Source organism: Blastocystis hominis (genome assembly GCF_000151665.1).
Source record: "Blastocystis hominis, Singapore isolate B (sub-type 7) whole genome shotgun sequence assembly, scaffold_3".
NCBI lineage: Eukaryota > Bigyra > Opalinata > Blastocystidae > Blastocystis > Blastocystis hominis.
In genome coordinates, this window is record NW_013171838.1 from 154,879 (window position 1) to 175,939 (window position 21,061).

The 21,061-nt window shown below is 44.8% G+C and overlaps 9 protein-coding genes; 3 read left to right on the forward strand and 6 right to left on the reverse strand.

Moving 5' to 3' along the window:
* Positions 1–2,133: 2,133 nt before the first annotated feature.
* Positions 2,134–3,057, forward strand: GSBLH_T00003256001 (uncharacterized protein; the record flags this gene model as incomplete). XM_013041961.1 has 3 exons in its annotated part: positions 2,134–2,202; positions 2,235–2,318; positions 2,353–3,057. 3 exons carry the CDS (start codon positions 2,134–2,136, stop codon positions 2,998–3,000), a joined length of 801 nt encoding a protein of 266 aa, XP_012897415.1. The 3' UTR covers positions 3,001–3,057.
* A 10,232-nt stretch (positions 3,058–13,289) lies between these two features.
* On the reverse strand, positions 13,290–14,116 carry GSBLH_T00006615001 (uncharacterized protein; the record flags this gene model as incomplete). Its single annotated transcript, XM_013041962.1, has 5 exons — positions 13,290–13,664; positions 13,700–13,780; positions 13,809–13,961; positions 13,993–14,064; positions 14,105–14,116. The coding sequence occupies 5 exons, from the start codon at positions 14,114–14,116 to the stop codon at positions 13,290–13,292; spliced, it is 693 nt and encodes a 230-aa protein (XP_012897416.1).
* Positions 14,117–14,633: 517 nt separating this feature from the next.
* On the forward strand, positions 14,634–16,092 carry GSBLH_T00003257001 (uncharacterized protein; the record flags this gene model as incomplete). The annotated part of the gene is made up of 9 exons (XM_013041963.1): positions 14,634–14,710; positions 14,742–14,909; positions 14,939–15,134; positions 15,167–15,287; positions 15,318–15,381; positions 15,412–15,552; positions 15,584–15,674; positions 15,710–15,993; positions 16,026–16,092. 9 exons carry the CDS (start codon positions 14,634–14,636, stop codon positions 16,090–16,092), a joined length of 1,209 nt encoding a protein of 402 aa, XP_012897417.1.
* An 18-nt stretch (positions 16,093–16,110) lies between these two features.
* GSBLH_T00003258001 (uncharacterized protein) lies at positions 16,111–17,010 on the reverse strand (the record flags this gene model as incomplete). Its single annotated transcript, XM_013041964.1, has 4 exons — positions 16,111–16,331; positions 16,368–16,642; positions 16,680–16,844; positions 16,880–17,010. 4 exons carry the CDS (start codon positions 17,008–17,010, stop codon positions 16,111–16,113), a joined length of 792 nt encoding a protein of 263 aa, XP_012897418.1.
* Positions 17,011–17,083: 73 nt separating this feature from the next.
* On the reverse strand, positions 17,084–17,591 carry GSBLH_T00003259001 (uncharacterized protein). XM_013041965.1 has 4 exons: positions 17,527–17,591; positions 17,390–17,495; positions 17,290–17,357; positions 17,084–17,257 (listed from the first exon to the last, which is right to left on the reverse strand). The coding sequence occupies exons 1-4, from the start codon at positions 17,551–17,553 to the stop codon at positions 17,126–17,128; spliced, it is 333 nt and encodes a 110-aa protein (XP_012897419.1). The 5' UTR covers positions 17,554–17,591; the 3' UTR covers positions 17,084–17,125.
* Positions 17,592–17,732: 141 nt separating this feature from the next.
* Positions 17,733–18,252, forward strand: GSBLH_T00003260001 (Ribosomal protein L37ae; the record flags this gene model as incomplete). XM_013041966.1 has 4 exons in its annotated part: positions 17,733–17,746; positions 17,776–17,806; positions 17,890–17,993; positions 18,028–18,252. 4 exons carry the CDS (start codon positions 17,733–17,735, stop codon positions 18,200–18,202), a joined length of 324 nt encoding a protein of 107 aa, XP_012897420.1. The 3' UTR covers positions 18,203–18,252.
* Positions 18,253–18,262: 10 nt separating this feature from the next.
* On the reverse strand, positions 18,263–19,061 carry GSBLH_T00003261001 (uncharacterized protein; the record flags this gene model as incomplete). XM_013041967.1 has 6 exons in its annotated part: positions 18,887–19,061; positions 18,821–18,854; positions 18,717–18,790; positions 18,583–18,685; positions 18,457–18,549; positions 18,263–18,422 (listed from the first exon to the last, which is right to left on the reverse strand). The coding sequence occupies exons 3-6, from the start codon at positions 18,787–18,789 to the stop codon at positions 18,263–18,265; spliced, it is 429 nt and encodes a 142-aa protein (XP_012897421.1). The 5' UTR covers position 18,790; positions 18,821–18,854; positions 18,887–19,061.
* Positions 19,062–19,162: 101 nt separating this feature from the next.
* Positions 19,163–19,576, reverse strand: GSBLH_T00003262001 (Frataxin; the record flags this gene model as incomplete). The annotated part of the gene is made up of 3 exons (XM_013041968.1): positions 19,163–19,319; positions 19,350–19,444; positions 19,478–19,576. 3 exons carry the CDS (start codon positions 19,574–19,576, stop codon positions 19,163–19,165), a joined length of 351 nt encoding a protein of 116 aa, XP_012897422.1.
* Positions 19,577–19,740: 164 nt separating this feature from the next.
* Positions 19,741–20,383, reverse strand: GSBLH_T00003263001 (uncharacterized protein). XM_013041969.1 has 3 exons: positions 20,283–20,383; positions 20,163–20,249; positions 19,741–20,133 (listed from the first exon to the last, which is right to left on the reverse strand). The coding sequence occupies exons 1-3, from the start codon at positions 20,357–20,359 to the stop codon at positions 19,758–19,760; spliced, it is 540 nt and encodes a 179-aa protein (XP_012897423.1). The 5' UTR covers positions 20,360–20,383; the 3' UTR covers positions 19,741–19,757.
* Between the last annotated feature and the right edge of the window lie 678 nt (positions 20,384–21,061).

Genomic DNA, 21,061 nt, shown 5'->3' on the forward strand with positions numbered 1-21,061 from the left:
AACACCACATAATTATCTTTTCTATTTCATATACTCATATCTCATTCAATAGTCTTATTATAAGCTACTATAGGATTTTGCCGCCCTTTTTCACACATCCATTTTTCTTGCAAATTGTATTGTAGTTTGTGGTATTCTTATTATGACATAGGTATTGTAGTGCAGTTGCTTCTATTTTCATGGATGCACACTTGCCTGACAATAATAACCTGGTTCAGGGTTCTGTACAGCAAAATAACCAATATAATGTTTCTATTGTTGTTTGGATACTATTCTAGACAAATCCATTCTCTCAAACGTTAGTTTCGCCTACAAGATTATATGCTGCTTTGTGCATGCTAGGCCTGAAGAAAACAACCAATTCTTTGTCAAAAAAGCGAAACTCCAGTTTCTCTCAGCAACGATATGCCGAGAACGAGAAAAGACGTTTGCTATCGATACCACCACTGAGCCCACGCCGTTCTATCCGTTTTTCCACTCTTCGAGTTCCTGAACCCACATCTTCCCAGACTTGCCTGAGTGATTCTTCATTTGAAAATTCTATGTTGTTTCAGGTCCAAAAGTATGTCTTGGTGGATTTTCAAACAAAGGGTTGTGAAGCAAGTGTTTTCAGCTGAGAAAGGGGAATCGTTTCATATTTCGGATTTGAGTGTGGCATCTCAGCTATCTGCACACTGTCTACTCTCCATATTCGAAGTAGCTTTTCTCTACGCCAATCACCACCAGATTCTTCGAACTCTCCATATCATCAACAAAGTCGGTGATTCCTTCATTCGGGAGCCCCCTCGAAGTCTTCTCTCTTTTCTCAGCGCACTTCTTCCCGTATCATCCACCCTCGAGATCCCTTCGATGCTCGAAGCGCCCTCTTCGATCCTCCCCATAGTCCATGGAATCCTTCCTCGTCCGAACGCTGCCTATCCCTTCTCCCTCAACCCTTCCTTCTACCAGCCGCCCTTCTCTCCCGGTGAATCTCCGCTTCTCACCGAGCAGCGAATCAATCCAGACAACCTCCCTTCCAAAACCTCTCGCTGCCACACTGATCCGAGATTGGACGAAGCCAAGACCGCGGAGTTTTGGTCCGAAGACCTCTTTCTCTCTTCGGCTCTTCCGCTCATCGCTCTGCTCACCGTTAAACTCGCTCTTCGAGACTATCAAGTCGCGGTCGCTGTTCTTCTGGATCACCTGGAAGGCGTTCAGCAGCTCCCTGGAGTGAGTAGGGATTGGATGGTGGATTGAGGACAGATCTGTTCGCTGCCGTTCGATTTGTTGTGGGGGTGTTGCGGCAATGTGCTGTGATCTCCTCGCCGAACTGGGATTTTCTGTCAATGCAGGGGTTTACCGAGAATACGATTATCGAATTGGAGGGGGATCTTCGGGTGGGGATTGGAGGTTGGTGGCTTTGTAGATTTCGCTGAAAGGAGTCGATGGACTGAATTCTCTGATTGGACAGAAGGGAGAAACGTCGGTGGAGATCATGAAGACGCGTCTGTTCTGTCAGGCTCTGATAGAGCAGAATGTTACGCAGCCTAGTCAAGTTTCGTCTTTGGTAAATTCGTATTTTGGAGAGGGAGAATATCTTCCTTTGAATGTGGTGGAGGATGAGTTAAAGACAATGGTTAGTCAGGTGTTAAAGTGTTATAAAGAGTTTCTCATTCGTTCTATATGCGGTGTTTGTTTTAGAGTTGTTGAGAGTACGATGTATCGAGATAAGTAGGTCTAATGGCGATAGTGAGTCTATTCTCTAGTTATATTCCTATTGGTACTTGAGTTTATGGTATTATGGTCAAATGTTCCCTATCCTCATGAGGCAGACACAGTATTTAAATTCTATATTCTATTATCATTCCACTCGGAAAATAATACTTCACATACTTTCATCTACTAATCTCTGGTAAGTGTTTCAATTTCATAATCCCATTCACTACTTATGTTACCCAGACCATAAAAGCAAAGCATGATAGGCTTATTCTAAAGTAATGAATCAATTTTTACCCAATGTGCTTGTATTTGAATTTCAATACACTCTACACTCCCCTCCCTTTTCATTTGAACCGTCTTTTGTATATGTACTCAGAAATATACAAATTACAAATTACCTTAATTATTATACAAGCATTTTGATTACCCCCCTCCATGATAGAGATTGACGGCCAATCGTTTGAATTCTCCACTATTTCATTGACGATTCAAGCTATGTCTTCGGTATTTTGCTCGCTTCTATCTCTAATATCCAGACTAAGGCTAAGGACTCTGCTAAATCTATGAACCCCATCTTTGCTGCTACTCCCAAGAACTTCCGCATTGGAGGAGATGTTCTGGTACGATAGCGCTCCGTTCGGCCTAATTTCATAGCCTAAGAAGGATCTCTCCAGATTCCTGAAGTGGCCCCGTTACGTGATCATCCAGAGACAGCGTAAGATTCTGAGCCAGCGTCTGAAGGTTCCTCCCACCGTGAACCAGTTCAGCCATGTGTTGGACAAGAACCAGGCTGCTGAGGTGTTCCGTCTGATGAACAAGTACGCTCCTGAGACGGAGGCCGAGAAGAAGGCTCGTCTGGAGGCTGCTGCCAAGGCGAAGGCTGAGGGCAAGCCCGTGGAGGAGAAGCGTGCTCTGGTTGTGAAGTACGGTCTGGACAACGTGACGAAGCTGGTGGAGCGCAAGAAGGCCAAGCTGGTTCTGATTGCCAACGACGTGGATCCCCTGGAGCTGGTGATGTGGCTGCCCGCTCTGTGCCACAAGATGGGCGTTGCGTACGCGATCGTGAGCGGCAAGGGCCGTCTGGGCGCTCTGGTGCACCAGAAGACCGCTACTTGCGTGTGTCTGACGGGAGTGAACCCTGAGGACGAGGCGGCGCTGAACTCGCTGCAGGAGAGCTTCACCACCAAGTACGCCGAGAACAAGAAGTGGGGTGGCGGTATCATGGGACTGAAGACTCAGCGCAAGCTGAGCATTCGTGCCGCTGCCATCGCTGCTGAGAAGGCCAAGAGAGCTTCTCTCTAAGCTGATTGTGAGGCTACATGAAGAAAGGAAGAAAGGAAGGGTGGAATCGTCATTGGTGGAGTGTTTGTTCGAATACTGTGTGTGTGGATGGATATTTGGTGAAATGCCAAAATAGAATGAAACCATTGGCAAGGATTTCTTTGACCAAGTGTGTATTGAACTACATTGAAGCAATCGACAATGATTTCAGAAAATAGAATCATCAATATCATTCATTCATTTTGTGAAGAATCATCTGTTCTTTCACTCCAAATCAAATCAAATCAAATCATTCCATTTCTTTCTATTTCAACAAATCATAACACACATCACTCATTTACTTATCAACAAACAAGTCACTCCAACTGGACTAATGTATTCAACGAATATTGATATCTCCAAACTACAACTCATTCCTCCTCTCCAAAACTTACTATAACTGTGATTTCTTCTCTCATTCTCGATGATACCAATCAGTTTCTCACACCTCTTCTCAGTGTCTTCACTCTTCCCCATATTCACACACACTTCTTCCAATTTCAACTGAATCCGATCCCATCGACTCTTGAACAACGAACAATTCTTCATACACACAAAACACAACTCCACATTGTTCGTATCTACATTCCTCCGACAATAAACCTTGTAGCAATCATCAAAAGCCACACAGCATCGTAAAACAATCTCCGATATTTTCTCCTGAATAATCAGTAAATGATTCCTTGTCGTTAATAGGTATGCGTTGCCTAAACAATACACCGAAATACAGTCTTCCATCTCATATTTTCCATCTTCTACACGAGACAACAACTCACGTCCCTTGCTGTAAATCTCATCAAAAGGCTACAATGAATCAAATCCAATTCAAATTCTTACCATTACAATGCCTCCGATCGCTACATTGGGAGGTTTGGCTCGCGTTTTGTTGACTTGTTCACCATCAAGATAATGTCGCATTGTTTGAAGATCGAAGAGAACCATTTGCAGAGGACGCGAAACCATTCCGATCGTTCCTATCATATACCACATCAATGTTGAATTCTGATTCCACAGCCTTCCAAACAAGGAATAGCGCTTTTTTGATTTGATGTAGGGACTTTGCAGTGTGATTTCCCCATGGAGCGTGTGTGGAATCGCTAAAACGTTCACTTGTTGGAAGAATATGTAGAGCCAACTTGTGAGACCCATCATTACATCGATTCCAGACAGAGATATATTCACGATCTGTGCATCGATATACTCGCTCACATAGGAAAGCATGCGAACAAGTGACAATGTGCGATTGGACAAAGCGGTAATCACATTGTCTCCCAACGTTTTGATGTTCTGATAGAAGGAAGAAACGAATCGATAGAGATTGCCAGATGTTTTGCTCTCCAAACCGATAAAGAGAAGACTGAACAGCAAGGACTTGCGATAGGTGGACAATAGCTGAGAAAGCACATAGCTGATTCGTCGAGGATATCGTTCATCAATACTGATCTGTGGGAAAACACACTTCAAATCCTGGATAGTAAAATAGTCGTAACTCGAGGACATAAATTGCGATCCCAAAGCCAGAGAGATTGACAGATTGACAGGTGAAATCTTTAAGGACTGGATGCGAGTATGTCTCGATTCTTCGTATAGCTGAACTCGCGATAATGGCTTTGAAATCATTGCAGACAGCGGGGTAGGAGGATTGCGGGTCCGAATATCTTGTTCAGCGTGATGAATCATCCATTTCACATAGGAAGGAAGAGATCGGACGGTGGAGGGTAACTGCAGCTGTCTTCTACCGACTCTTTCGGGGTTATCGACGGTATTCCAACTCTGATAGAGCTGTAAACAGGTGACCAGCAAATTGCTTTCGATACAAACATGAACAGGGAGGAGATGAAGATCGATTGACGACAGTAGTTTGCAGTTGCCGAACTCCTCCGTTTTCTTCTGCTGGAACTGTAAGCAAAGGGATACCGCCGCTCCTTGCATCGTTCCATTTCCTTTCTGGAACCGAAGCAGAACAGGATAGCGACTTTCCAAAAGCTGATTATCAATCTGCAGCTCTTGCAAAGCCAATCGCAAATCCATCACCGAACTCAGCTGGCTCTGAATGGACAGGCCTCGGATTGTGAGGCATAAGAAATCTTGAGAGCGCGGCAGAATCAGCGTGGCGTGGACCTGAGGGATTTTCACCTCAAGCTCTATGGATCGACCGCTTGAAAAGAGAGTGTTGGACGACGGAACTTCGCTGAGTTTGAACGGTAAATAGCTTGAATAAACGCCAGAATGCTTGACCGAAACAAAAACAACATTCCGGAGCACTTCCACGCTCACTGAAAGCGTGGTACAGAAGTGATGGTCATTCATCCAGTAGCTGAACTGCAGAACCGTTCGATTTCGACTTCGTTTGCAATTGATCGAGGTCGAATAGACTCGTTTGTTCGTCTGTAGAGAGAGAGGGGTTATCGCTGTTTGCGGTCGGTAGAACTGCAAGTTCAGAACTTGGGATTGATCCGAATCTGCCCAGCAGAATGGAGAAACGTCGAATGGCTCGATAATCCACAAATCAGATGGGATGGGCGCGTTCTGATTTACAACGAGCGGGAAAATCGAGTGGTTGTCGATCACAACAGGAAGCGAGGCTTCATTCCACGAACAATCATTGACGATAATGTTGATACATCCGTCCCACAGAATTTCAGTCACAACTTTGAAGTACACTCTCTCCTCTGAAAGTTGCTTCTTGCAGTAGATCAGCTTTTGCTTTCGGTTATGCTTCCATTCTGACTGACGATAATGATGCAACGGAATCACTGCAGGCGACCAATCAAAATCGCCGTTCAAACATCGTATCACAATCGCCTTTGATCGATTTTGCAGCAAAATCGGAGCAATCACTCCTTGGGGAACGATCGATCGCAAACTATCATCCACATTCACTTGCTTGATTTCAATGGGTCTCTCCGAGTTGTTGAAGATGTGGTACTTATCCTGAATCAGAATCACTTGGGTGTCTTGGAAATGAGGAAGAGACGGAATTCGGCTGATCGAAAGCGGATAGAGAGAGCGGCTTTGACCAAATAAATGCCCCTTGGTTATGAGATGAACATCGGTGGTTGAGAGATTATGAAGAGAAATCGGCTTTGAAAAATTCGTGTTCACGCCTCGACATACAAAGTTCTACGCATTACCCTTCGCCACAAAGCCCACTTCTTCATTATTGAGAAGTAAAATCTCGACATCCTCGCTTCCAAAGTCATATTCACCTCCGTTTCGGTTCCGAGGTAGTCCTTCCAATCCATTCACCTGGATTCCTTCGAAAACACGAACTTTCTCAGTGCGAAGGAAACGCAGCTGATAGGGAACGATTATTTCCTTATCCTTGTTCGTGGTTTTGAGTAGCAAAGGAAGGTGCGAATTGTTTATCACCCAATGAGCGACACAAATACTCAATTCAATACCTCCATTATGCCATAACTGTCTGCATTCGAGCTGAATAGGGTTTTGATCAGCGTCGACGCACTGGAAAGAAGAGAAAAGCCGTTTCTCTCTGGGTCGATCCACAGAATTCCATTCCGAAACTGCATCGCCACACAACTCAGCGAGTGTGAGCGGTTTATTCAATAGATAATACTTGGGCACGACCACGACTTTCCGAGCCATATCGCTATCATAGAGAACGAAGCGCTGATCAGGAAGAAGGATTCGACCATTGACTTCTACACATCATTCGAATTGATCAAATCCTGATACGGTTGTAATCAATATCTGAAGCATCTGTGAAGTGAGCATTGTATTTAATCGGTAAAGGAAGATGATTGATCACTGTGATGGGCGGAGTGATATGGAGTGTGTATTGTGCGCTTGATTTCTTCACCCACGATCTACAGATTATAAAGAATCCAATCCCAAACATCATAAACTTCAGTTCGTCGTACGTTTCGTCCAAGTACTCGACTTCGCCTTCATCCACTTCCTGCACGATTTCACGCTTGCTGCTCGAGTAAACCATGCTCTGGCTCTTTTCTCCACTCACTTCCAATACGGAGTAAATAAACCTCGAGAAATCGCCATCGATTTCAGAAGTAGTCGTTTGAACTAATGCAACTTCCGAAGAAGAAACTAAGGGCTGAATCTGGATGCGAAGATAATAAAGTAGAGAAGCCAACGGCGGACAAGAGATGGAAGAATAAGGAGGAATCACGCTTGTGAATAATCGCTTGTTTCCAAGCAGGAGACGAGCCAGTAGATAGACATTCGTGTGATTCCACAGCACAATTCCGCTGCAAATGTCCATCATGACGCTTTCCTCGCTCACACTGTACTTCACATCGATGCTTTGGCTTTGACGAAGGGTTCGCATTTTCTGTCTTGTATTCAGCCCCGTCTTTTGAAGCGACTCCTGGAGACTTTCTAGAACATGCTCGAGCTCCGCGTCGCCTTCGATCGCAAAGTTCACCGTTTCGGATTGACCGACAGTTGGGTTCTGCGTGTGTTCGGAAAGGACGCGATGAACAGGAATTGTGCAGGGTAAATAATCGCCTAAAGAGGACTGCAAAGTGATAATCAGATGGCTGAATCGAGAAATATTGATCGGAACAGGATCGAACGAATTGGGCTGGATTTCAACCAGTTCGGTCGATCCGTTCTTGTCTTTTCCTTCAACTCTACGATCAAATTTAGTAGTTGGTGGATGTACCTCATGTGAGTTCCACTGTGATTCACGATGAACGTTTTGAACATGAGAGGTTTCTCTTGATTTCCGTCCTGCTGCTTGATCGCCTGCATGATTTCCATCGGAATGTTCAGATTGATCGTGTCTACAATAGCAGCCCTCGCCGAAAAGCTTACGATTCACTTGCACTTTGGCAGCCATCTCATTCTTCTTCACTGATCTCTTCGCGTCCATCCTCACTACACAATGAAACCCAGATACTTCAGCAACATTCCACTTCATCCAAGATCGTCTGCAGCGGATTGCCGATCGCATAACTAACAGAAATCGAAAACCGAACGTTCATCGTTTCCTATTGTTGAGTTTTGTTTTCTGCGCTACCTGCTCCAATGATCGAGCGAGTGAAGCGATCACGTTGTTTAGATACATGTAGAAATTGACGGTATGGATGTTGTAGCGCAGAATCACCGATGGAAGTTCCAGTGAAAAGCAGTAGAGGGATTGCGAGGGGGAATGCGTCATCTCCTTCTTCTTCTTCTTCTTCTTTTTCGCATTATTCGCCTTGGTAGGAACCATAAAGTTCTGAAGAGAGGCGAGTAATTGATCGATCAAGTGTGCTACGGGAGCGAATGCGTTGCAGTTCACCACGACCATGTTTGTGTTGTTCGTGTCGGAGATCATCAGACTGGTGTCTTTCACTCTTGTGCTGATGGAAATCGATCGGTTTCTCGTTTCTGGAGAATTCTTATAGAGCACAGAAAGGAAGAGACTGGATTCGAGAACAGGGACCGTTGATTCAACTAGAGATTCGAAGAAAACGAAGATGAGTTACAGTGAGACAATGAGAAATGCGAGACGGATGCAGAAAGGTCATAGGCTTGGAGAGAAGCGTTGTTGCAGCAGAATTCATTGATTTCCAGTGAGAGCAAGAAATTAATACCCACGGAAAAGACCTAACCATGATTCATTTCGTTTACTTGTACATCGCTTCCCGCGTTGTTTGCATAATAAGCCACAGAGAGAGTACAGCCATCCACATGACACTGAACATCATAAGCTTCATAGAAAATCTTAGAGAGAGACTGGGATGGAGGGGTTTCTGTTTCTATCTTTCCTTGTTCCTCTTCTTTGATGGCTTGATGCCCATCCACTCCCTTGAAACTGGCGAGAAGAGGAGCATAAATCAACATAAGCTGAGAACACACATCGACCAAATAGTTGTTTGCCTCGACAACAAACGAGGAGATATCACACTTCACGCGATGATTCTCCACACTCAATCCAAGCAATGGCTTATCGCTGTTTCTATTTCTAATCTCTCACTCTCAATTCCTACTTCATCGAGAAAAACGAAGACTTGCCATTCCCCAATTCCACTCCCATTACAGAAAGATTCGCAATCAAATCGTTTTGTAGATAGGCAGATCCAGTCACACTCGAGACTTCGAATCGAAGGAGTGCAGCAAACCTGTTCGATTCATCTGGGAAAATAGAGCAAATGAACGATTCCAGGCCCACAGAATAGTTTATTATCACGTTTGGGGAGTCTTGTGATGTTGGGAGATTCGCACTGCTTGCAGAGCTTGCAGAACTCGCAGAGCTCGACGAATGGAACTGGGTAATAAACGGGTGTTTCTTGACTGCCTGCACCGAATCTATCCATCAAACTTTTCCAATTTCGCTACTTTTCGTCACAGAAACCATCTCCAAAAGCCTCTCCACGGCTCCCAAAAGCCTCGGATACAACCGAATCTCACACCGATTCACATTGAAATCGACTGTTCCCTCTGATGCATGAGACATTCCAACCGCGCCGGTAAAGTCCTGGCAAATTGTCAGTTCCGCTGACTCTGCGCTGTCAATTGAGAGCTTCAGCTTCGAAACCTTGGCGTTGAGCGCACTTGATGAATTGATAAATTGCAACTCCTGCATATTCGCCATGATGGATTCTTTGGTCTCGTTGCTGATCAATAAACGAATGGATGGATTCAGAATGTGCACATACATGTCATTTTTGTTGGTGGAAGATGGCTTCTTCGCCTTTTGCTTCGGCAAAATCACACAAAGTTGTTCTAAAGGCAAGGCATCAAAGACACTCAGAATAAAATTGGTGTAATGCAGCAACAGGATGGGTCGAATATCCAAAACCCACGACGAAAGCACAACGTTCGTAATTCCAGAAGCAACCTTGACAGAAACAAACGGACTGCTGTCCGAAAAACTTTCTCTCATTTCTCCCAAATGCTGCAGAAGGAAATAGGCATCATTGCCTTGATCGAATTGAATTCCAGCGCTTCCAATGCTCAATGACACTTCCTCTTCTTCCTGCTTTGTCATCTGGAACGCAACGCCATGAACGAAAATGTAGAACAGCTGATTGAACTCATCGCGATGGAATCGAGACTGGAGGTCTTTAGAAGCAGGAAGCGAGTTAATTCGGAATTCAAAAGCATCACATTCAGCACGAACTTCGATATCTCGCTTGATCGAAATGCCTCCCTTTGCTTGTGTTTCGTCAGAGGATGCAGTCGTTCTAGAGTGATCGGTCGATGTTGAAGAGAATAGAGACTCTGGAGATGTTGGAGTTCGATTTGGAGATTCGTTGTACACCGATGAAGCTTCTGTAAATGAGCTGGTAAGAATCTCAGAAGGATTGGATTGGAGGGACATGGTTGGTTTGATCAAAACGAGAATGTCGTTAGCGATGACGAGTGCAGCATAGAGCGCTTGATCGACCACGATCGACAATGTTCCCATCTGAGCATTGACGATCGTGCGATTTCGCATCACGGAAGTAGGAAGATAGATCGTGGATTTGACACGAAGCGCGGCGTCACGACCATTCAGTGAAATGATTCTGAACGTATTATAATCGAGCAACGAATCCATACGGAGAGTTCGAGTCGATGTCGAAATTAACGTAGAAATCGTTCGAATAAAGTGGAAACAGGGAAATCGAGTGCAGACTCACATCCAAATACATGATTTTGGTGGTAATCGTCGCTAAAAACGCAAACTTACCGAACGAAATCGCCACTGCGTTTGTGTCCTATTCTGTCAAAACACCTTTCCTCAATTACTTTGTTTTGCTTGTTATTTGCAACCACCACGCTGATTGAATTCACGGTAACGTTGAAATCCACCGACAAGCTTTCCGGATCGATGGACGTGTAGAACGGATGAATATTATCCAGATTGAACATCGGGAAATCGAGCGGCAACACATCAAAAACGGAGAACTACCGCTCATTCCGACTCTCCAGACCCACATTCAGATTCATTCCACGACGATGTGCAGCCGTCTGTGTGATCGAAGACGCACCTCCCACGATACTGGACTGCACAATGCTCTGGTAATCGTCCAGATTCTCTCCCTCTGCGTTACCGACAGACAAAAAACTATCGGTCGGTCGCGGTTCGATTCGACGATTCAGAATGCTGTGCGTCGCACTGGTCACACTGAAGAAGCTATCTTTGCGAATTCGATTGGAAGGAAACGAAGACAAGTGAGATGTATCCTTCTTTTCCGTAGAGATGGAAGAAAACGAATCCTTGTCGCTTTCTGATTTCACTTCATTTGGGCTCATCACCGAGGAATCTTCCACAATTGAACGGAAATCCTCCTCTTCGCCCTCGCCGGTTCGCTGTGTCTCTGCAACACTGTGGAACTCCGTTCCATCATCCGAGACGATCGATTGGAACTCTGACTCGCTGCTGACGTGGCTGTTTCTTCTCCGATTCGCAGGCATTTTTGATGTAGGAACGAATGGAATCGAAGAGGGAGGTGGGGAAGACTCGGAGGAGTCGTGATACGATTGGAAAAGACTGTAGATTGATTCTACAGAAGGGTCGTTTCCGAACAAGCTGGAATTGTTGGAGGTGAAGAAAACGGTTTGGCTTTGAAGCTCGGAAAGCTCATCGACCACGTCTTTTTCATAATCGATGGAAGAGTGGTGTGTAATCACATCGTAGGTTGTGAGAAGACGTCGAATCGCGGGATAATCCAAGGTTATGCGGATCGGTGTAACATCCAGCGAAGCTGAAGTGAGCATGCTTTGGTTCACTTCGTTCTCCTGTAGTCGAGGAAACGCCAAAGTGAGCTATCCATCAATCTCAAAAAGAGAATAGATCGAACCGTCATCGTAAAGTCATGAATCGCCTTGTACTTGTAAGTATTGATGTAATCCGCCCGCGTGTACACGTCGCTCGCATCGCAGATGGTCAGACTGACGTCTTGGATCGAGCAGCTCAGCAAGACTCGCTCGGACTCGACTGACTCTTCAGCCTTCGGCGTGTTCACTGTAAGCAGCGTCGTTCGACTCGCGTAGTTGTGCAATACCATCAGATCCTTCATTTCTTCGGTCAACTCGCTCTTCACACTGTTATCTATCCGTAAGAACAAGCCAATAGAATCAAACCGCGTAGTTCGATTCGAGGAATACTCAGAATGGTGAGCGGCGTGTCCAAATCGCTAGCATCGGCAGGGAGATAGACGTGGAAGTTTGTGACGGTCAGGGAAGGATGGACAGTGTAGAGATACGTCATGATGGTAAACAGCCTCGGCACGTCGCGAATCGATCGATTCGTGGGCGTTTTCGGCGCAGTCACTTTCTCTTTGTGGAGATCGAAGAAAGAAGCGATCTTCAGAATCGATGGAACGTTCAGATAGCAATCCAGATAGTTCAGATTTCCATAGAAAAAGAGATTCTCTCCGTACTTTAGTTTTAACTGAATCACGTCTTTCTTATCGAGGAACGTCTGCGATTCGTCTTTATCGTAATCCACGTCGTTTCGTCGAATGATATATCGCATTTTGTCCCGCACATTCGTGTAGTCTTTCAACGCCAGGTTCGTCACACCGCAACTCACTTCCCACCATCCATATCCCGTCTGGAGAGTGAACGTCATTCCGTTCAGGAACAGACAGCACAAAACCTTCTCCGACTCTCTTCTCCTTTTGGCAGGTCCAGAACCCAATCGATCTGCAACGAGTCGGAATTTCACTTCATGCAGACTCACTCGAACCATCGTTTTGACGTAATTCGCAGGAAGCATTTCGGGATTCAGCGCTTCGACTTCCGTGCAATAAAGGAATCTCCACACCAGACATTTTAAAAGTACTCATTAAAGGATATAGCAATTGATTGGTCGCGGGAGAGAGCGATTCCGTGTTGCTTGGAGCGAAAAATGACCAGAGTTGCTGTCGAAGAGAAGGCGGCGCTTCCACCGAGGCGCGTTCCGACTTCCATTCAAGCGATCTTCCAAGCCTACCTCGACGACAGAGCGCCAGAGCAGAATGGTATTGATGGGCAGAATGTTCTCGCACTTCATGAGAATGGCCTCGTCCTCTTTGCTTAGCGTACTATTCATTAGAAAGGAAAATCCAACTCGACAGTTTCTTCTCCTCCATCTCTAATTTCCGACTGTACACTTCGCGATACTGCTGTCCAGTACGCCACATCTCGGAGAGGTGGATTCGGTTATATGAGCATTTCATCTTTCGGATATTTCGGATAATACACTACACTTCAAATCTTCTCTCTCGAACTCGACTTTGATTCCATACTTCCAAAGAAGAGCCGGTTTGTCAGCAATCACATCGCTTTCCTGACTTGCAGGTCCCAGAACTTCTTGCCGGATGAGGGAATAGTTATCACGATTCGCAGTGCGTGTGAAGAAGTCGTTCGTGTGCATCAGCAGCTCGTACTGGGAGTGCGAAAGAGACATTTCGATATGGGGAACCTGAATGAAAATCGACTGATCCGGAGAATTCCTGCGAGTCATTCAAGTCCATCGAGCCGCACAGATCGTAGTTCTTATTAATCCCCGCGGTGTAAATCACCAGATCGGGAATGTTCAGGATGTTCGCAATTCCACTCACCGTGTCGATGTTGCTGAGAATCCCCACCATCTCGAGAAGATCGAGCTCGTTCCAATCGCGTTGCAACGTGGAAAAGTAGACGCGTGTGTTCTTGATTACCAGCTGTTTGTACGACTTATCGCGCTCTAATCGGCTGTCGTCGATCGTCTATGGGAATAGGATGCTTCTCTATTTGATTATACATTGAATGTCAGGGATTTGATGACAGCGCCGAATGCGAAAAACGGACTATCCGAGAGATGATCTTCATACCGGAGATGGATCTAGGTTCAACGATGTCAAGGGACATACATTCTTGATTGTGATCTCCATGTTCTTTACAACGTTTCGCAGGAGCATTCCCAAAAAGCTGCTTTCATCCTCACCTCCCTCTTCCTTCGTCAAGAGTGCCTTTTGGAGTTGTCTGCGGACTTCGGCAACCGATATTTCGGATAGTTTTGCATTCTACACTCTTAACACCAAACTACACAGATACATAATAGTTTCGAATTGAGATATCGATAGGATAATTGTCGATCGGTTCAACAACCAAGCACAGGTCTTCTGCCTAAAAAGATCACACTCTTCGCACAATGTTACTGTAATACGCAACGGTTCATTTGAAAATATTGAGGACGCTGTGAGAACCACACTGAGCGATCGAACGACTCCGCGTATGATGCCAATGGGCACAGAGAGACTATCTAAGCAGGATTTCTTTATTTCTAAGTTTTCATAACAGATCTGACCTAGAAGAGTTTAAAACATATATCAAATTCCTTGCCTGTGTATATATCAGAGCGAAGATTCTCCTTCGTCAAGGATTCCTCTTCAAAAACCTTATTTAGGAAACTTCCGAGAAGACTTGATATATTTCCTTCAAGCATCTCTCTTCCTAGGAATGTTTGATATTGTAATATAATAATTCTGGAATTTTGGGAATTGCACTAATTGTGCATTCTCTGTTTTTCAACTCATAATCATATCTTGTGAACTTTGCAAGTAAAATTAAAAACAGAAATTGTATTCCCTCATTTTCCAACATCGAATAGGATCAAATCCAATAATAGTGATTATACGGTTTTAGATAATAATCGAATTTTGGCTAAATGTATTATCTAATAATAATAGCTTTCTATGTTCAGCAAGCGCTCTACTTCTGTGGAAATTAATAAGTATCTAGACACATATCAACAAAATGAAGTATTACCATCGTAAGATCAAAAGTGGAAAGATCAGATGCAGAAAGACCTACCGATCGTTGAACTCTGCATTTATAAAGGCAACCAAGAAGAAGGAAGACGAAGTTACAAAGAAACTGGAGGAAGGGAACAAGGAAGACCATTCTAGGCATGAAGAATACTTATTGTCCTTTATTGACGAGCCACTGAAGACTCAGATCTATTCTTATATGTATGGTTTGAACATCTTTAACTCATCAGAAATCGTGGCTTAGAAAAGTGCCATACAATCGCTATGCTGAAGAAGGTAATGAAGGAGAAATCCTATTTCCAGTTTCTCGAGGCAATCAAAAAGTGTGTGAAACGTATCTATGTACAACCAAACATGTTGATCTACGATCCTTCCAACCCAACTGCTGCAGATTCTCTCGTTCTGATCTTCCTTCGACATGGAGAGGTGTCTCATTTCGATATATCTTGATTCTGCAGGGCTACTATGTGGAGAATGACGTCCGCAATACCTTTGAGTCGTTAGAATGCGTAGATATGTTGGGTGTCACGGATCATTGTTTTGTGAATGATAAAGAACTATCTTGTGATCGTGTGAAAAGTGAGTTTGTCATCCCATCGTTATGAATAGTTGTCAGTAACTCCGCCTGTTTAGTGGGAATTGTCAACATGCTTCAAATCATTAGTACCGTAAAGTCGTTTTCTCGTATTTGGATCACCAACAGAACGCTCAACACCTCCAAAGAAGAAATCGACAATGTCGTTTCGATCCTCCTCGCTCGCAGCTTACGAATCGAGCAGGAACGAGCGGAGCAGGAGCATCAAAAGCAGCTGCAAGAGCAGGAAGCTTTGCGCCATCAGCTTGCGTGCGTTGTGAAAGGGCAAGATGACGTGTAGAGAATGGAAGGACTATCTTATGGCAGGGAATTTGGAGAAAGTGCGCCAATACATTAATAATGGATTTGATGTGAACGCTGATATCGGCATTGTGAGGGACTCGGCTTGGATTGTTTTATTTTTTAGAATCGCAATAAGCCTCTCTTCTATGGCGTGATGTCCAAATCGGAGGAGGTGGTGCGTTCTCTCTGTGCGAGCGGTGCGAACTTGCAGGAGCAGAACGAGGACGGATTCACTGCGCTGCACTTCGCTACAAAGGTCAATTGGATTGAAGGAATTGGGCTTCTGCTGAAGCTCGGAGCGACGATGATGCCGGATAACGCTGGGAACTATCCCACACACATCGCCGCGCAGGATGGAAACAACGAAGCGCTGCTATATTACGCGAAACTGCAGAAGGAAGGAAATACGTCGATCGATTTTAGGGTGAAGAACGCCGCAGGCGAGTCGGTGATCGATTGCTGCCCCGATTTGAAGTTGAAAAAACTCATCGTGCCGAAGGGCAATGAGGGATATAGTTTTGATCGTTACGAGTGTTTGTTGGAAACAAGAGAGAAGTGGCGATGGTGTAGAAGCTGCTTGATGTGGGCGATGGACCGACCTGGATTGAGGTTCTTTGGACAGGAGTGAGTGCAGTTCATGATGGCGTGGCAACGATACAGCTTGTACACATCGTCCAAGTCACGAAGTCGCTCTTCTGTCATTTCGTCTCGCGAATCCACAATCCAACGATAGGCTTGTTGCAAAACTAAAGAGTGTTATATTCGATGCGAACAGAATCTACCCATCGGTCCCAAGTATTTGTCGGGATTCCACCAATAGGAAGGGCACGATGTGGAACAGCAGTTACACAGAATACACTCATACAAACCGTCCAACTTGGCACGATCCTGCGGAGACTGAAGGTTCTCGGTGAGATATAAATCATCAGTGGGCTCATTCTTCTGCTTCTTCTGCAGCCAGGGCTTAATCGAATTGTATTGTTCATAGCTGTTTGTCTGGTCAATCACGAGGTCCTTGATGACAAACATGTGAGGAAGTGGGCGAATGGTGATCGTCCTACAAAGGAAATGTCCTTGTGTGCCCCTTTGCTTACTTGGAACCCTTTCCAATCCGAGTCAAACACGCAAGGCCATTTTCTCCATTGATATTCATCGAGCACGATCCACAAATGCCCTCTCTACAAGATCTGCGAAAGGTGAATGTGGGATCGATCGTATCCTTTATGTGAAACAGGGCGTCGAGTACCATGCCTCCGCACCTACACAATCTTAAGACTACGAGAACACCCCTTACTGAGACAGATCGACTGCATAGCGCTCCATGTGAGGCTTGATATCTCTTGCGGGATTAAAGCGATAAATCTCAAAGAGACGATACTGGGGCGCTGTGGAGAAGAGACGGAGTATTGAAGGACGTGCAAGCATCGGAAGCATGGAAAGCAAAATGATAATATACCTTGTCAAAAATACTTCTCCTTCTATTTGACACAAACACACAAATCTTTCAAGAGATTTATTCATAGGAAACGCAAAGAACTGCTTAATAGGTCTGGGCATCCTTGTTCTTCTTCTCACCAATCTCAAGGGTCTTGCATCTCTTAAGAGGTCTCTGAGCTCTCATCTTGCACTCCTTGCACTCCAGACGGAGCACCAGCTTCTTGGTCTGCTTAGCCTACGAATAAACTAGCTCTGCACAAAATCGACCTTCTTGTGGAAGATAGGCTTGGTCTGACCACCATAACCCTTCTGCTTCATATCGTATCGACGCTTGCCTAAAAATAAGACAGCATACTTCACTCCTTACCCTGAGGTCTCAGAGAAGCCTTTCCAGCCTTGTACTGAGTAACTTTGTGCTCAGTGTGCTTATTGCACTTCTTGCAATAAGTCTTCTCGGTCTTGGGAACATGCACCTAGAACTTGGTGAACAACACGTCTTTAAGCCGGAAATTGCAACAACGGACTTCTCATGATCCGAACACCTACCATTTCTACAAATAATATCTATTGAAAGGATATTTGAAACAAACCACAATAAGTGAATAGCGCGCGTTCAGTAGTAATCATAATCATCATAACACTATTTATTGGTACCTGTACAGTTTCATATACCATGGGGGTCAATCATCTATATAACGTTGAATTAATCGATGCGATCAAGGGGGTCTATTTCTGATTCCCAAGTTGTTTAAGGGTTACACTTGTTCAATTAAAGTCTGCAATGGTAGGGTGTCAGAATGCGTTGATTCGGTCATTGCACTGATCAAAAGTCTATTTTTGGGCTCCTGTGTCTAACTTGTCTTGTAGGGTAAAAGAACTAAGAAAGTTGGTATTTGTGGAAAGTATGGAACAAGATACGGATCTTCGCTGCGTAAGATCGTGAAGAAGATCGAGATTAGTCAGCATGGAACGTAACTTGGTGTTGATTCGTTTGTGATGGCATAGCTACACTTGCGCCTTCTGCGGAAAGAACACCGTCAAGAGAACTTGCGTCGGTATTTGGGAATGCAAGAAGTGCAAGAAGGTCGTTGCTGGAGGTGCTTGGTCCATCTCTACCCCCACTGCCCTTACAGTGAGATCTTCTATTCAGAGACTTCGTCGTTCCAAGAACGAGGCTTAAGGATTGAGTCCGGGAATTGGAACTGAATCTGTACGGCGACCCTTATGCAACCGCTCTTTGTTACAACAAACACGCGATTCGAGTTTTGCGACCTTCTCCAGGTATTTGCTGAAAAAGCCAATGCCAGGAAGAATACTGAGCAATCCCTTCAGAACATTCTCGATAAACTTCTTCTGAGGGTCCTCGACATCGAGAGTCACCTTTCTGCTCGAATGCACATCTACCTGTCAACCAAACGAACGGCCTCCTCCTACACACTGACTGATAGGCAAACGCAAAGCACATGGTGATAGAAACTACATTCAACGACACTTCGTACATCGATTTCCAGAAGGCTAGCAGGCAGTCTTTCGTTATGTGATGCAAGAAAGAAAGAGTACCCGTAATGCCGGAATAAGTCACATACATGAGATAGAGACGAGTAGGAATCGCGATGAGATTGGCCAGAAAGGTACAAGTCGAAGCAAGGGTCCAGGGAGTCATCTACCGTTTATCTCTCTGCAGACTCAAATACGCGCATGTGGAAAATACCAACAATGCTCAGACACAGATTGATTAACCGACATCCCATTACTACTTTCATACATGCTATCATTGAGTTCGAAATCAAAAACTTACTGACAAGCATAGAAGAACTCATGTTATTGAGACTCTATACGTAATTCCAACCAAGCATGTTGATACTGTATAGGAAAGAACAGTGTTGTACAACTGATAACTAGTGAAGCCCTGAACGACGACAACGGCAAAGTACAACAGAAGCAATACTCCTCTATGCTTTCTCGTGGGTTTTAACATATTTTCAAAGCTCTCTAGCTGCACGTCCTGCGGCATTTTGATACACACACTTGAAAAGGATTATAAACAGAATATTTTTGATTTCCAAAAACACGCTCTATTTACGCTGAGATTCGATTTAAAAGGAAATTCTTCGCCATCGTGAGAATTCAACAAACAAGTCTAAAACTTCAGGTCAACGCCAAGAAGATTCTTCAACTCTTTTGCCAGCAGACTGTTGATGTCCTCGTTGACTTTGCGAGAATTCTTCACCCCGTCCATCTCGCCAACTTCATACCACTTTTTCGAGTTCAAATCGTACTCAAATCGCTTGGGACCACTACTATGCCATCCGACCCAAGCACCTTACCTAATGGGAGAAGACCACCAAATCTGCATATTCGGAGATTGCTTGTTGATCACATAAGAACCCTTCGACCCCATATTGATAGACAAAACACCGCTCTATTCTGATATTACTCACAGGACATCACTTACAGCAATGCTATAGTCCAAGTTATCAACATCATCGGCTACTTCATCCAGGGCGCTTTCAATCGTGGTCAGCTCTTCGTCCACCAGCTTGTTGTACTCCATGGCACTTCCAGGAAAGGCTCTATGGAGAATGAATCCTCCTGAGACGTTACGAGAAGAAACGTGAGGAAAAGGGAATACACGGTCTCGAAACAAGACGAAGCGCGCCGCCAAAACACCTGAGTGAGGAAAACATAGAAGAATAATGTGTGTAACTCAAACAGATAAACTTTCTCGAAAGTATTTAATACATCTCCTCATACATACCATCCTTGAAGAAGTGGAAAGTGGGCTTCACTCCGTCCACGTATTCGCAAATCACAATCATCTCCTGAAGGTGAGAAAGGGAAGAGGCGTCCTTTCCAGCAGCCTCAGCCTTGGCCTTCATCTCGTTCACCTTCTCCTCCATGGCGTCGTAATCGACAGTTCCGTGGTAGTAGTCGTAATCCTTGAAGTCCTTCAGGATCTTCTTGATGAACTCGTTCATCTCGTTGACGAAAGCCTCCTCTCTCTCGGGCTTGTTCTCCTTCAGGTACATGCGCACCTGCTTCACGTACTTCTTGATCATGGCAGTGAAGGTCTTCTTATCCAAAGCAGTCTCGTTGGCGAACTGCATCAGACTAGATTAAACACTCGAACAACACCATACTTGTGATTCTGAACAACATCGAGAATCTGCTCAGTCTCGGGGTCCTCAGCATCTTCCTTGGGGACCATCTTAGCCTCCACAGAGTACCTATCAAATTAAAATCTTCGCGAAAACAAATACAGAAGGTCAGTCTCGGTGTGAGGGAAAGAGTCAGAAACGAGCTCGCAGCAACCGAATTGATCAAAGTACACAATCATTTTATCCTGAGATGATCAAATAAATTATTTGTGGTGAATGGTCCAGAAATGAAGGCTTTTGGCCCAATTCTATACATCATTTAGGACATTTTCATCCCTAACTACTGCAAACCGTCATACAACGCTTTTCCAACAAATACACGATAGAGTGGAATAATAACTGGTTACGAAAAAAATAGCGACAGCGAACTTGCCTTTGGTTTCTCAGCAGCCTTCCCCAGAGCGTTTCCTGATGTGTTTCCATTCGTTTTTTGTGTTGGCTGGAGCGAAAAGCTCATGGAAAGCGGTGTCGAGATAAATTGCTTTGGACCCTCCTCCGTCTCCTTCTTCTCCTTCTCTTGAGATGCTTCTGTTTGCTGGCTGCTCGGTTCTGTGCGCGCGACTGCAGATTTCCTCTGGGGAATGTACATCGGTTCACTCCTAGACAAGTCGACGCCTCTACAGCTGATTCGACATGAAGGAAGTTACTTGTAGCTGCCTCCGAATGGGTTGAACGTATCGAACGCGTCCTGCTCGTCTTCGTCTTCATCGCCATCGCCATCATTGAATTGGCGCTGATTTGAATTGCCAGCACCTGTTGCTTTGGCTTGCTCCGTCGATTTCTTTGCGTTTTTGTTCTTCTTCGCGTCTTTGCTCGATCGCATCACGGCCTTTTCGTACTGATCGGCGCGTTCTTGCAGATCTTCTTCGGTCAGCGTGTTC